This window comes from Phocoena phocoena, chromosome 11 (genome assembly GCF_963924675.1).
Source record: "Phocoena phocoena chromosome 11, mPhoPho1.1, whole genome shotgun sequence".
In the NCBI taxonomy this organism is placed as follows: Eukaryota; Metazoa; Chordata; class Mammalia; order Artiodactyla; family Phocoenidae; genus Phocoena; species Phocoena phocoena.
In genome coordinates this window covers 24,371,381-24,387,191 of record NC_089229.1, presented here as the reverse complement: position 1 = coordinate 24,387,191, position 15,811 = coordinate 24,371,381, and the positions used below count along the sequence as shown (strand labels likewise).

Genomic DNA, 15,811 nt, shown 5'->3' with positions numbered 1-15,811 from the left:
TATTCACTAACAGAGGCTTCACTAAATAACACATGATACATTCACAGAGTGCAATGTTATGTGACCAGAAAAAGGAGCGAGACTAATTTGTACCAAGATGGTAACTCTCCAATATATATTAAGTGAAAAAGAATAAAGCACAGAACAGATGTATAGTAAACTGTGTTCAGTGTATATTCAACAAATTTTGAATGAATTATGTAAAATTGTACATATGCATAGAATATTCTTGGAAGGATGCATAACTAATTATTTTTAGTTATTGTCTTAAAGAGAAGTAATTGTGTCTCAGTATCAGAGATAGGAGATTTATTTTTAACTCTACCTTTTTGTACTCATTTACCAACATTTTAACAACATGTATTCATTACCTATTTAGAAAAAAATGTATTTACAGGTTTTCATTGTTTTTGAAGAAAACAATCTCCAAAAAGAATTTCCCAAAGTCAGTTATGACAGCATAGTAACTTATGTTTATTTTTTAAAAGTAAAGGTGGTAAACCATGGTGTCCTACACGTAGTAGGTGCCTAGGAAATATCCATTCCTCTCCCTTTTCCACTCTTTGGCTAATAGCACAGATATCATAACAGAATCTTTCCATGTTTTAGGAATATCCTAAGTGTTGCCTTCATGTTATGGCTCTGGATATGTCGAGGGTCAGTGAATGAGGCTGCACTGATCTTATGACATGCCCTGGAAATTAGTTATTTCCCCCCAATAAATCCCAGAAATATGCTTGCTTACTTTTATACCCCTCTCATCAAAATGGAAGGCAGCTTGTATAATGCATAACTTCTTAGTCAGTATGGTATTATAAGCTGTCTGCAAATTTTATTACTATATTAAGGGCGGAAGCAAATTTTTCCAGTTATTACATCCTCTGCATTGAAATCTTCACTCTCCTTGTCAGTCTCTTGATTCTTCAGCAGTTAAAACACTCTCTTTATTTCTGTATCAGAGACTCTGTGTGCCTTGCTAACCTCTCTTGTCTACTTCAATCACCTCTTCTCACTTTCATGAAGTTTGTTGATTGATTGCTTCGAACAGGGTATGGCTGGCTTTCCAGGCCTTTGTCTAAATTTAAAACACTAGAGCCATCCTTCAGAAAGTACACCATGCTCAATCAATTGCATTTGCTCATAGAATACCTTTTTTTTTTTTTAGAAGCAAAAGTCTCTTGATTCTGACTCCTTATTTCCATTCCCATTGATTCTGCCTGAGTCCAGGTCCCCTTCATCTTGTCTGGGATATGTCAATTAGCTCTTAACTAGTCAGTGTGCTTTCAGACTCCCTACTGGCAGTCCATTTTCCACTTTACTGCTAAATTTTAAAAAGAGGTTCTGAAAAACAGATTTATGCATTCATTCCTTCATTCATCCAACGTTTATTAAGCATCTCCTTTGTGTCAGTCATCATGCTAGGAACTGGGAACACAAAGGCATCTTTTTCCTATGCAGGCGCTGTGCTCCTGAGCTTGTGTCTAGTGCAGGGGGCCAATGAGTGGACACATGTCTATGGGGCCCAGGATGCTGTGGCAGAACCCAGCAGGGAAGGACAGTTTCTCAGTCCCTGCCACCTGATCAAATTGGAGAGAGGCAGAGGGACGTGTTTTAACAGGCCCTCTCCAAAAGCAAGGCTGGACAAGTGGTACATAGCATATCTGATCAGTAAGGCTGGACGGATAGCCAGAGACAAGCTGGAGACATCAGCATGAGGCAGTGGTGAAGGGCTTCAGGGTCCATGCAAAGGAGTTTAGACTTTATTCTAAGGGCCTAGGTTTTAAGTAGTGTAGTCATGTGATCAGATTTGCATTTTATGAAAAGCATCATGATAAAAGTTTGGAGGATAGTTGAAGGGATAAAAGACTGGAACCAGGAAAGCAAATTAGGAGGAGGAGACTGTTTCAACAATCCAGTCAAGAGGCAAGGACGATCTAAATGAAGAAAACAGCAGTGGGGGTGGGGAGAAGTGGACAGACTCTAGAGACAGTCGTCAAGAAAACAGACTAGGTTTAGTGATTACTTATTTGGGTGTTTGTGGGAAGGGGGAAAATGAGAATGTCAGAACTGACTTGCAAATGGCTGGTTTGAGCCCTTGGGATGCTGTAAGGAGCTATGCAGAGGGAATGGTTTGGCAGGGAGCTGGTTGTGTGATTTGGTAAAGATGGTAGCTGTTGAGTATTTGGGTCTGCACTCAGGTGAGAGGTGTAGACCAGAGACATTCATTCTTCACCCATTTACTCATTCAACAAATAGGTGTTGAGTGCCTACTATATTCCAGGTACTGTTCTAAGCATTGGGAATGTAGTGGTAAAAAAACAGAACAAAGTTCTATTTTTGTGGCACTTTCGCTCCAGAAAAGAGACTAAAGAAACCAAACAACAACTAAATAAATGTATACTATGGTAAAATGTCAGGTAGGTATGTTGAGGACAAATACAATTCGGGTGAGAAGGCAGAGCATGACCAGGTGTTGGGGATATTTAAAATAAGATAGTCCAGAGAAAAGCATCTTTGAAGAGGTGATATTTGAGCATAAACCTGATTGAAGTAACAAAGGGAGGCAGGGGAAAGTTCAACGGAAGGGTGTGTAAGGAAAACCTTGGGGGGCAAAAGGGTCCCAAAGGAGTGGGTGGTGGAAGTTGTAAGGGAGGGGTAGAAGGAGAAGGAATACAGATGCTCACATAATAGCAGCCCCTACCAATCACTGAAAACCTTAAATTCTTAAGTACTATATGTCGTCTGCTTCCTTTTGCAACCATCTCTAGCCCCTTAGACAGTACTAATTCCTTCCTTCATCATGACTGTCCAGCCCGTGATAAATTTCACAGCACATGGCACTTTGTATCACTAGAATTTGTTACTTTGCTATAACCTGAGCTTCTCCAAGGTAGGGATGTTGTTCACCTTGGTGACTGAAATACACAGCACAGTTTGCTGGGAACTCCTAGGGCCCACAAATGTATGTTGACAGAACAATAATGACAAACGAGGTGACTTTTTGAATGTGACTTCTGAAAACCACTATAAAACATATGATCTGGCTGCTCTGTCCTTTATAAGTCTTCATGCTTTAAAATATGAATGGGTCAATATTGCATTAAATTTTTTTTCTTTTAGAATTTAGTTTACTTAAAAACAAATGAGACACATTGGACTGAGTTAAACAGAAGTACATAGAACCATAAGGCTTTAAAAAAAAAAAAAAAAGCAGTCCCTTGTGCCTCTCTACAAACAGCCAGTTACTACTTCTCTAGAGGTCACCCTTTTAACTCTCTTGCTGTGTCTTTTGGTATTAATCTCCATCTCCCTGAATAATAAGCTAATGTACAGTTTTTCTTTCAATTTTAGGCTTTACCTATTAACTTTCTACCATAAAATATAAGGAATCAGTTTTCACAGCACCCTCCTCCACTTCTGCTACACACAGATGCACACTTCCCATCCATATTGAGTTGATACCCAATATAGCTGTATCATAATTTTGGTTAAATTAACATTCTATGTTCACTTTTTTATGACTACGTAAATATTCATAGCAGAGTTATGTAGTATATTGTGGTTTCTATTTCCATTTTTACTTTCTTGCACAACTTTTTGTTTCCCTAGTGTTAGCTTTCTGTTATTGGCTGGTCAGTTGATCGGTTTTCTAGTTTTCTATGTACTCGATCATGAATTAAGTCCCTTACCTCCTCTCCTCCAGTTCTGTAAATCTCTTCCTAATAAAATTAAACATGTCAGATATGGGTGTGTGTGGGTGTGTGTGCGTGTATTTTTGTTTTTTGACAATAGCATTCGTTGAGCCTTTTGACCTGCCATCAGGACTGGTTGCTCTTTTGGCCCAGTGCCCAACAGTAATCCTGGGATTTTTCCTTTGCTGACATCCTAAGGGTTCCATTTACCTTTCTCAGACTGGATGCCCTGTCTTCCTCTTGCAGCTCATTCCTTTGTTTTGGGGGAACACCTCCTCAAGTAACTTCCTGAAAGGTTGCATGGGAAGTAAATTTGTTGGGACTTTACATGTCTGAAAATGTTTTTATTCCTCCCTGACACTTGAATGATAATATGGCTAGATAATATTAAATACAATAACCATTTTGCTCAGAATCATGAAGGCATCGTTAATTGTTTTGTAAATTCTAGTGTTACTATTTAGAACGTGGAAGCTATTTTGGTTTTTTTATTTTTTTAATTAAAAAAATTAAAAAAAATTTAATCCTCTTATTATTCGTTTTTAACAAAGGGCCCCAGGGGTAGGGGTATTCTGGTTCTTGAAACCTGTTTAGTAACATCTTTTTTCTTTTTTCCTTCATCTTGGGGAATGTTTAAAATCTCTCGGGACTTACCTGGTGGACCAGTGGGTTAGACTCCACACTCCCAATGCGGGGGTCCTGGGTTCAATCCGTGTTCAGGGAACTAGATCCCGCATGCATGCCACAACTAAGAGTTTGCATACTGCAACTAAGAGTTTGCATGCTGCAACTAAGAAGCCTGCATGCCGCAGCTAAGAGCCCTCATGCTGCAACTAAAAAGATTCTACATGCTGCAACTAAAGGTCCCACATGCCGCAAGGAAGATCTTGTGTGCTGCAACTAAAACCCGGCACAGCCTAAATAAATAAACAAACAAACAAATAAATAAATATTTTAAAAAATCTGTCAAGCCAATGTTCTGTAATTTGACAATTATGTACTATTATGGTGTGTTTTTAATTTTTTTTTTTAGTTTTTGGCCATTCCACGTAGCATGTAGGATCTTAGTTCCCCAACCAGGGGTAGAACCCACACCCTCTGCATTGCAAGCATGGAGTCTTAACCACTGGACCGTCAGGGAAGTCTGTGGTGTGTTTTTTAAAAAGAATTAATTTTGTGTTTTATTTAAAAGTTGAGGATATCACTTTATTTTTTAATAATCAGGAGCAGTTAGTCCCTGAGATATTTTTTAATAAAATCTATTGATGTTTAGTATATAAAAAATAAACTGTATCATTTAAAATATACCCTTTTATGAATTTTGACAGAGATATTGAAACTACCTTGAAACCATCACAACAATCAAAACAAAGAACAATTCCAATTGCATCACCACCAGTTGTTTCCTTGACTCCTTACAGTCCATTCCTCCTTCCACCAAGGCAGGTGCTGCACTGCTTTTTGTTACTATGGATTAGTTGGCATTAAATGTGGATTGATATCAGGGTAGGCCCTCTGACTTTGCCTTTAAAAAAAAAAGTGTTTTGGCTAGGTCATTTGCATTCCAAAATAAAATTTTGAATTAGCCTGTCAATTTTCACACACAAAAAATAAACCTGCTGGAATTTCATGGAGATTAAGTTGAACATATAGATTAATCTGGAAAAACTGACATTCTAGCAATATTGTTTTCCATCTCATTAATATGATATAGCTCTCTATCTAGGTCTTTAGCTTCTCTCAACAATGTTTTATAGTTTTCAATGTATAGCTATTGCATATATTGTATTAAACTAATTGTAAATATTTCATCCTTTTGAATGCTACTGGAAATGAAATTTTTATTTCATTTTCCAATTGTTTATTTCTAGTATATAGAAATACTACTCTATTTTTGTATATTGACTTTGCATAAGCCTTGCTAAATTCACTTATTGAGTTCTAGGGTCATTTTCCTGTTTGCCTTATGATTTCCCAGTACACAATCACATTGTCTGCAAATAGAGTTCTACTTCTTCCTTTCTATTCTGTGTGCTTTTTCTTTTCTTTTCTTTTTTTTTTTTTTTTTTTTGACTTTTTGCACTGGCTAGGTCTTCTAGTAGAACGTTGAATAGCAGTAAGACAGGGCATCTTTGTATTGCTCTCAGTCTTAGGAGAAAGGCATTCAGTGTTTTTCCATTAAGTATGGTGCTAACTGTGGGCCTTCCATAAATGTTCTTGAACCAGTTGAGGATGTTTCCTCTCTTTTTTTCCTAGAGAGTTGATAATCGTGAATGGATGCTGAATTTTAAAAAATGCTTTTGCTTTATCTATTGGCATAATTATAATGCGATTCTCCTTTATTTTGTTAATATGGCGAATTATGTTAACTGGTTTTGAGTGTTAAACCAACCTTGCATTTCTGAAATAAACCTTACCTGGTCACGATGTGTAACAATCCTTTTTATATGTTACTGGGTTTAACTCACATTTATATGTGTATATACAATTTGTGTCTTTATGTATGAGGGATTTGAGTCTATTATTTTATGTAATGTCTTTGTCTGGTTTTAGCATCAGAGTAATACTGTCTTTAAAAAAAATGAGTTTAAGGGATATTCCTTTCTCTTCTGTTTTTGAAAAAAATTGCATTGGGTTGATATTATTTCTTCCTTACATGTTTGATAGAATTCAACAATGAAGCCCTCTGATCCTGCAGTTTCCTTTGTCGGAGAGTTTTCTTAATTACAACTTTAATTTCTGTAATACATATAGGACTACTTTTTATCTATTTCTTCTTGTGTCAGTATTAATATTTGTGTCTTTCAAGATATTTGTCCATTTTATTTGTTATGAAATTTATTGGCATAAAGTTGTTCATACTATTCCCTTATTATCTTTTTAAATGTCTTTTGGTTCTGTATTGACAGACTCTCTTTCAATCCTCATATTGGTAATTTGTATTTTCTCTTTCTTCTTGATAAGTCTATCTAGAGCTTTATAAGTTTCATTAATAATTTCAAAGAATCAGATTCTGATTTCATTGATTTTTCTCTGCTGTCCATCTGTTTTCACTTTCATTGTTCTCTAATCTTTACTTAAAAAATAAGTGCTCTTCTTTTTCTAGATTCCTTAAGAGAGAGCATAGATTACTGATGTTGGATCTTTCTTTTCAATAATATAGGTATTTAAACCTATATATTTTTCTATAAGCATTGCTTTAGCTGAATTCCATAAAGTTTTATATGTTGCATTTTACTGATTATTAGTTTGAATATTTTCTAATTTATTTGTGATTTGATTTCTTCTTTACCCTATGCATTGTATACAAGCAAAGTTGTTTAATTTTCATATGTTTGGGGCTTTTCTAAATGCTTTACTGTTTTCTATTTCTATTAATTCTATTGTGATCAGAGAACATACACTATATGATTTATTCTTTTAAAATGTATTGAGGGGCTTCCCTGGTGGCGCAGTGGTTGAGAGTCCGCCTGCCGATGCAGGGGACACGGGTTCGTGCCCCGGTCCGGGAAGATCCCACATGCCGCAGAGAGACTGGGCCCGTGAGCCGTGGCCGCTGAGCCTGCGCGTCTGGAGCCTGTGCTCCGCAACGGGAGAGGCCACAACAGTGAGAGGCCCAAGTACCGCAAAAAAAAAAAAAAAAAAAAAAATGTATTGAGACTTGTTTCATGGCAGCATATAGTCTATCTTTGTAAATGTTCCATGTGTATTTGAAAAGAATATTTATCCTGCAGAGGTTGGGTACAGTGTTCTATAAATGTCAGTTAAAATACTGTAGTTGATTGTGTTCAGATCTTCCACAACTTTACTGATTTTTTTTTTCTTATCTGGATGTTCTATCAATTACTGAGATAATTCTGTTAGTCTCCAACAGTGATTAGGATTATGCACGTTCTTTTTCCCCCTTTAGTTCTGACATTTATTCTTTTTTTAAAAAAATTATTTATTTGGCTGTGCCGGGTCTTAGTTGTGGCATGCAGGATCTTTAATTGAGGCATGTGGGATCTTTTCATTGCGGCATGCAGGCTCTTAGTTGCAGCATGTGGAATCTAGTTCCCTGACCAACGATTGAACCTGGGACCTCTGCGTTGGGAGCGTGGAGTTTTAACCACTGGACCACCAGGGAAGTCCCTGACATTTATTCTTCATATACTTTGAACTTATGTTATTGGTCACATATTATTTATAATTAATATGGCTTCTGGTTTTGCTGACCTTTTTATTGTTATGAAATATCCCTCTTTGTCCCTAGGAATATTCCTTGTCTTGATGTCTACTTTTGGAAAGCTGCATATGTTTATATAATTCATATATCAGTGAGGTCTCCAACATTTGGCTTTTATTACTTGTAGACTGTATTATACAGAACTAGGAAACGCTATGCGCATAGATAGACACAGAGGTAGGAACAAGAATGGCAAGACCATTCCACAACCATGTCAGATGATGAGGCTGTAGGACCAGCAGCGAGAAAGCAGCAGAGGTAAATATTTGGCCCTTTATGCTCCTGACAATATAGCATAATGGTTAAGAGCACAGTTTTTGTAGTCTTACAGTTCTAGGTTTAATTGCTGTCCACCATTACTTAACTGTGTGACCTTGGGCAAGTTACTTAACCTCTGTTTCTTCATATGTAAAATGGGGACATATAATAGTACATGTGTTTTACAAACATAAAATTACATATATATAGTATATATATATACTTCATATACATATCTACACACACAAATATATAGTGCTTAGCAAAGTATCTGTTCCATAAATATTTTTATGTCATTGTATAATATATAATATGATATATTGCTATATCATATATTCATATATTCTAGTTTCCACTTTCCTGCTGACTTCAAATTTTCAGAGATTTAGTTAATTGTCTTTTCTTTCTCCTATTTGCCCTTATTCCTCCTGCCCCTACTCCTACTCTATTTTCTTATTTCCCAACTTTTTGGTCCCCACCCCTGCCAACATGTATTTAATAACCTCAAGAACTGTAAACTACAATTAAGGCGGTTGCTGCTTGCTGTCTTTGTTTTGAGGCTCCCCATCAATCTTTATAGCTTGTCTAGGGCTTCAATTTCTGCTCTGAAAAAATTTCTTCTCTGCATTTATTAGAGTTTTCCAGTTATTTGCAATATTGTTGCAAATAACCGGGGCTTACATACCTAGTTCAGAAACACACTCCAAGTATGTACTTGTGCTGAAAGAATAATAACACTGTTTACAGAAGAAATGCCCTATATTTTTTAAAAGGATTCTCAGCAGAGCTTATTAAAAAAAAAAAAAAAAAAGCCCTGTTAGAAGGGGAGTATGAAAGCTCAAGTCACCTACTCCTTTTCCCACTCTGAGAAGCATCTCCTTCAGAAGAATTCCCAACCAGATGGTGTTTGATGTTCCTGACCCTGCAGCATGATTTGGAAAAAAGATCATAGGTTTTGAAGTCGGATAACTCAGACACTCAGGCTTTCTGTTATTTCTTAGCTTTTCCTAGCATGTCTCCTGGTTTGTAAATTGCATTGGGTATTATCGGCTGTCCACGGTTTCCTCTTCAGGAAAGACATTCCCAAACCCACATCCATGTTCATTTCCCTTTCATACATTTTGTACCTTTCATCTGAGGCAACTCTCAGAGTTTTTGATTTTCATTTAAGTATGTATTTATTAACGTCTGCCTCTAATACTGGACTGTAGCTCCACCAGGCCAGGGACCACGAGTGTTGACCGTACCCCTGTATTCCCAGGCTAAACTCAGCACTGTGCACCCTGAGTCTAGCAGAGTGCCTGGCACACAATAGGCAGCCAACGAACAAATGGATGACAAAAGGGCAGCAGCCTCTGGCCCTAGCGCCATCGGTGGGGCGTGGAGGGAGCCGCCCAGGCCCCCAGATCCCTCCCAGGCGCTAGGACCAGGACCCCCACCAGGCCCAGCACCGCCCCTGGCCCTGGCCCTGCCCCTGGCCACCAACCCAAACGATCCTTTGCGGTAGCGCCTCTCCCGGTGACGCCATCCGGGGGCGGGACTTCCGGCCGCCGAAGTTTAACAGTCCAGGCGGGAGCCGGAAGCCCAGCGCCGGAGAGGGCCGCGCCGGGGCCCCCGGTGTACGGCGGCTGAGAGGTGAGGTTCCGGAGGGCCCGGGGTGGGGGGCCGACGGCTGCCGAGTACTTGCCCTCTACTGGTGTCCGCTCTCCGGTCACCTCAGGGGGCGGGTCGGAGGCCCCTGGGGTCCCGGGGCTCCGGCCGGCCTGGCGCTCCGGACGATTACTGGGCAGGGGTGCGGCGGCGCTTTTGGCGCGGAAGTTCCAGGGAGCCGCGGGACGGGGTCGCGCACCTCCCCCTGCGACGGGCTCCGGTCGGGCCTGAGAGGTGGCCCGGGTCAACTGGGGTAGGTCGGTGGCGGCTCTGGGGTCTGCGCTGCCTCCGGAAAGTTTGCCGCTTGTCCACAATCCCGTTCTCTTTTTGCAAACCTCTCAAATCCAACTCGTTTAGCAGGCGCTCAAATGCATTTTACGAGGTAACCCCAGTTGAGCAAGACTCCTGCAAGTAAAATGCATTTTGGGTTTTTACTGAAATTTGTAGAACTTTTGTTTAAGCTAAGTCGTAGCGGAATTGTTTTTTGTAGCTGCGCTCCCCGAATCTGGGGCTGACGGTGCTACCGCCTTGTGTCCTGAGGACAGCTCAGTTTTGATGGGAGCCTCTTCCTGAGGCTGATATGATGCCGCGCCCTTAAAATGTGCTCAGTTCTCGGAAGACTGAGGTTGGTGGGCCCTTTCCCGCTCCACTTTGAGAGGAGGAGACCGACGTTGAATGACTTGGCCAAAGTGACTGTCACCTAACTCTGGGGCAGATCATCTGAGCCAGGTCTAAAGCGATCTTTCCGCTGCATCACGCCGCTCAACAGGAATGGTCTAAGATTATAGTAAAGATATCTTTCAGTGGTTTTTACTGGGTTTACAGATGCCTTTCCAGCACTTCATTGTTGTTGAGTAGGGATCCGAAAGGGCACATGTTACCAGCTGTTAAGGCACCAAATCCAAACACTGTGTCTCCATTTCAACAGGTGACTGACAGCTCTTAGTAGAACTGTATTTATCTGATGAATGAAGCATAGTGAGTCACATAGGTGGCTTTTCTAGTTAACAAAAGTTTTAGCTTCTTTATAAACACATTGAAAATTTTGTCTCTGGAGAATGAAAGGGCCCTGTAACTTGTTAGGCCTTTAGGTTGTCCTCTGAAATAGAGTCTGCTCCTCATAAGTGTGATGTTTTGTTGATGACTTGGGAACCTGTCTGTAATATCACTTAGGCGCTGCTGCACTCTTGCACTGTCCACACCAGGAAGGTGTGAAGGGTATATTTCTAGGCCCCCTTCCCTTCCCTTCCCCTTTCTCCCAGGTATTTCTCAGCATTTTTTTCTTACCCGTCATGCATTACTACTTGCTTTTTGTCTTCTAGACTGCCTTGGTTTATGAAATCACTTTGTCAGAATTCTGTGTTTGAACTGTATACTGTGAACAGATAATACAAGCGAAGGCATTGTAGACTGTGTGTTGGTATAGGGACTTAGTGACATCTTCTTAGGCTGTATTTGCTAATTTTAGACTTATTTGGAAAGCCTGCCATGGCGGGATTCTGACCTGCAGGAGTGCTACAGTTTATCATAAATTTTTTAAAAGGTAAGGAAGTTACCTATCCAACAGTTATTTATTGAGTACCAGCTGTGTGCCAGGAATGTTTCAAGACTGGTAGTAAACAAGATGAAATCCCTGTCCTAAGGATCTTTATTTTGTTCAAGTCAAGGGGAGTCAGACGTGAGAATAAGACTGCAGATAGCAGGAAGGGCCATAAAAAATGAAACAGGGTAATGGGATATAGGACAACTGGTATGGAGCAGCTTTAGCCATGGTGGTCAGGGAAGGCCTTTCTGAGGAAGAAACATGAGCTGAGACTGGAATGATGTGAAGGAGATGACCTTGGGAAATCGGGAAAGACCATTCCAGCAGATGGGGCTGCAAACAGAAAGACTCGGAGGTGAGAAAGAAGGCCAGTGAGTTTGGTGGCCCTGGGAAAGAGAGGTAGGAATGTTACAGCAGGCCAGTTTGTGTAAGGCACGCTAAGGAGGTTGGATTTCATTGTAATTGTTCTGGAGAGTCATTGGAAAGGTCAGCTAAGAGAATGTGATCTGGTTTATGTTTTAGAGAGATCACTCCAAAAACTTTGTGGTGAGCACAGTCTCTGAGACAAAAGTGAACGAGTAGAGCCACTTGTTTTAGATAAGATGCCTCATCTTAACTCTTGTTTTTAAAACCTATCCTTAATTGTTTTTAAAATATGTTGTTTTAAACTGTTTGCAGGTGCAGTCATGCAGGAAAACCTCAGATTTGCTTCATCGGGAGATGATGTTAAAATATGGGATGCTTCATCTATGACATTGGTGGATAAGTTCAACCCACACACATCACCACATGGAATCAGCTCAGTGTGTTGGAGCAGCAATAGTATCCTTTTCTTTTTTAAACAACCACTTTTTGTTAGGTTAAACAACCACTATCAATGAAACTTTTGCATGTGATCCATAATGAGAAATATATTTGGCATAGCTGTGAAATGGGAATTTAGAAAACAGTATGTCATATGATGCACACTGATATTCTCTGTTGATTTCATTAAAAACTTATTTGCAATTCACTACATTGAAAAACACTGCTATTAAAAATATGTTAGCTACTAGATGCAGATCATAGAATTAGTTTTGTTATTGACAGTTTGTTATTGAATCAAATGGAATAAGGTAGGTAATGGTGGGAAAAGTTCTGAAAGGTTCTGGAATGATGTTTTGTGTCTGTGTTTGGATATTTGTAGTTGGGAAATTAAAGACAGAACTTGAAGGCAGAAGCAAAGGTTGAGGGAAGAGATAAAAATAGTCAAACATTCCCATCTTACTGATGTATTCTCTGTATTTCTCTTCCTTTCTATCTGTGATGAAAATAGTCTTGTTTCCCAAAAAGACAGGAAAATTATCTAGATTGAACTTTCCTAAGGTTTTTATGTTTCTGATTGACATCCTTCCTGTCTTAATAAGTTCCTGATGTGGATAAAATGAACTCATAAATAGGGATTTCTCAGTATCTCACTATTGACATTTTGGGCAAGATAATGCTTCGTTATGGAGGCTGCCCTGTGCATTGTAGGATGTTTAGAAGCCTTCCTGGTCTCTACCAACCAGATGCCAGTAGCCCCAGTGGTGACAGCCAAAAATCATCTCCAGAATTGCTAGATGTCACCTGGGAGCCAGAATCACCCTCGGTTGTGAACCACTGCTGTAAACAAAGTATTCTTACCACCTTTTGTATGAAAATGTTCTGTATACTTGGTATGCTAGAAATAATCATTCGTCTGTGGAGCTCATACGCATACACTATTTCTTAAACAACAGATTAAGCTTTAACATGTGTCTGATCTTATCAGTATCAAAGTAGTAATATTCTGCTTCCTGATGAAAGTAAAAATATCAAAGCTTTAAAATATGAATGATTCATGAACAAAAACATTAGAAGTTTTCATGCTCAATCTAATTATTCTTGCAAATACATAACAAAAATGATGAATTTTCTTATTGAATTAAATTTACCTCTTCATCATTCCTTGATTTTGTATTAAAGTAGCAAAATAAATAACTTTGGTGCTCTATTAATGAAACTCATGGTGAAGGGACTGCATTTTTTTTTTTTTTTTTTTTTTTTATGCGTTACGCGGGCCTCTCACTGTTGTGGCCTCTCCCGTTGCGGAGGACAGGCTCCGGACGCGCAGGCTCAGCGGCCATGGCTCACGGGCCCAGCCGCTCCACGGCATGTGGGATCTTCCCAGACCGGGGCACGAACCCGTGTCCCCTGCATCGGCAGGCGGACTCTCAACCACTGCGCCACCAGGGAAGCCCGGGACTGCATTTTTGAAGGACTCTAGATGTAGAGTGGGGTAAGATGTTTTAAAAAGAGTCACAAATGTGTGAGGTTCCTTCTATTATTAGATTTTTATTATGTTTAGAGCTTAATTTTCCTTGTTACTCACTGCATAAGAGTAGCAGTTCTTAATGAGATTTATTATATTTTTCCTCCAAGGAATTTTATTAGGAGTTGATACATTTACTGATAAACCACTTAATGGTCTATCAACAAAACTGATGTAACTATGTGATGGTGTCCTATGACTTTTGGAAACTGGTCTTATTTCTGTATTCTTATTTCTTATTTCTGTATAGTTTTGTTGTACAAGTACAACACCTTTGTATAGTTTTATACCTATTGAGGCTTTGATGCCTTCCATAGAGGTTAGTTACTGAAGACCAAGGAATTCCCAGACTCAGAGATTTAGGGACCACTTAGCATGGATCCCGAGGACAGCGTTGATGGTGAGGTGCCAGGAAGATTAGTTTTCTTTTTTTTGGTTCTCTAGGTAATATTCCTCACTTTCTCATGATTTCTAAAACTACATGAGAAATAAAAGGAGTAACTAGAGTACCCTCTTGTATTGTTTTCTTTCAGTCCTTTCTTTAATATATTCTAAGGAGAAAAGTAACAATAAACATAGGAAGAAGCCAAGGAAAGGGAAATGATTTATTTTTCTCAGTGCTGTAATATCTAGGTAGGTGGAAGTGATTTTGTTTGAATCATATATCATAATAAAATTACAGTCCATGGTATGTTCACAAAATATCTGAATGTTATGTAAATCATCCAAAAGTAATGCAGTTAAGACTTTGCTTGTTAAAAGTATAGGTTTAAACTTCTGATATTTTAATTTGTTTTGACTCAAAATCAGATTCTTGGTCTTGGTTATATTATTGTATTTAGTCATTTTAGTTTTAAAATACTTACATTGTTTTGTGTTTACTGATTATTCCACTTATAATTTATGTAAAATAAGGAAAATATAATTTTAAATTATTAAATTAAATTTTAAATAATTTTAATAATTTAAAATTATATTTTAAATAACTTGAATTTAATTGAATTGAAATAAAGTCAAAACTCTCATAACATAGTTGCTGTGTAACCACACTTATTTATATTTGCTACATATACTGTAATATTCTTAATACATTAAAGATTAAAACACTCTATCACAAAAATTCCATCCTGAGAAAATATCAGGCTTTATTTCTTAGTGGAAAAATAGGAGACTAATGTGGATATTTGCTTCCTAGCTTAAATTGGTATCAAGCACTGCGTTACTAAATAGCTGTCTTAAACAGTATTTATAGATGAAAAGGTTGATTGATACTTGCCTGATGTTGCTTTTATCATGCTCTCATTCTTGAAGGATAAAATTAGACCTTCTGGCCTACTCTTTGAAAATGGAGTAGTATTTCACATGGGTTAAATAGCTTTCAAGTGATAGCAAAATCATAAAGGATGGTTCTTCCCTGCAGTAGTAGTAAAGAGAATTAGTCTTAGTAATTAGTAATCTGAGCCAGTTTTGAAAGCTAATGTATCAGCTATATTCATTGCTTAGTGTGCTTGCTTTTATCATCTCAATTCTTATAATGATAGTCGAGTGCTAGAGCTGCTCATGGATTGTTCGATTCTCCATAACTCTTCATTTAGATAACTTTCTAGTGACAGCATCTTCCAGTGGTGACAAAATAGTTGTTTCAAGTTGCAAGTGTAAACCTGTTCCACTTTTAGAGCTTGGTGAAGGGGTAAGTCTTTTGTTTTGTTTTTTAACTTTTAAAAATCTTAGTTTTGCTTGGGTTGTAATTGCTTATTTATTATGGTGCTGACAACTAAATATAAAGGTGTTTAAAAGCAGTATTCTTAACCTGAGCTTAAAATAATAGAGTAACACTTAAAGGTGAAATAAGTGTGCTTACTGAAACATCTTTAGGTAAAACAATATTGGGTAGTAGGGGAGCAATCAAGGACTTACATTTCGTCAACTAGGCAGTTACTTTCTCCATTTCCCCTCTGTGGGAGGTTCTCTGGTATTGCTGTGGTTTTACAGGATGATGTTCCACCAAGGTCACTGAGTAGATTTGAGCAAGAGTCCTAATGATGTAGCCCTACCTTTACTGTCATTGGGCTCAGGACCATCAGCTAAAGAGCCTTATCTGATGGTAGCCT

General features: G+C 38.6%; 1 protein-coding gene across 1 annotated transcript in view; it reads left to right on the top strand.

The window, feature by feature from the left end:
* The first annotated feature begins 9,767 nt into the window (after window positions 1-9,767).
* Window positions 9,768-15,811, top strand: part of NEDD1 (NEDD1 gamma-tubulin ring complex targeting factor) — a 44,541-nt gene continuing 38,497 nt past the window's right edge. The window contains exons 1-3 of the mRNA XM_065887281.1: window positions 9,768-9,810; window positions 12,047-12,190; window positions 15,296-15,390. Coding sequence (XP_065743353.1) covers window positions 12,055-12,190; window positions 15,296-15,390 — 231 coding nt within the window. The 5' untranslated portion in view covers window positions 9,768-9,810; window positions 12,047-12,054. The remainder of the gene's footprint in view (window positions 9,811-12,046; window positions 12,191-15,295; window positions 15,391-15,811) is intronic.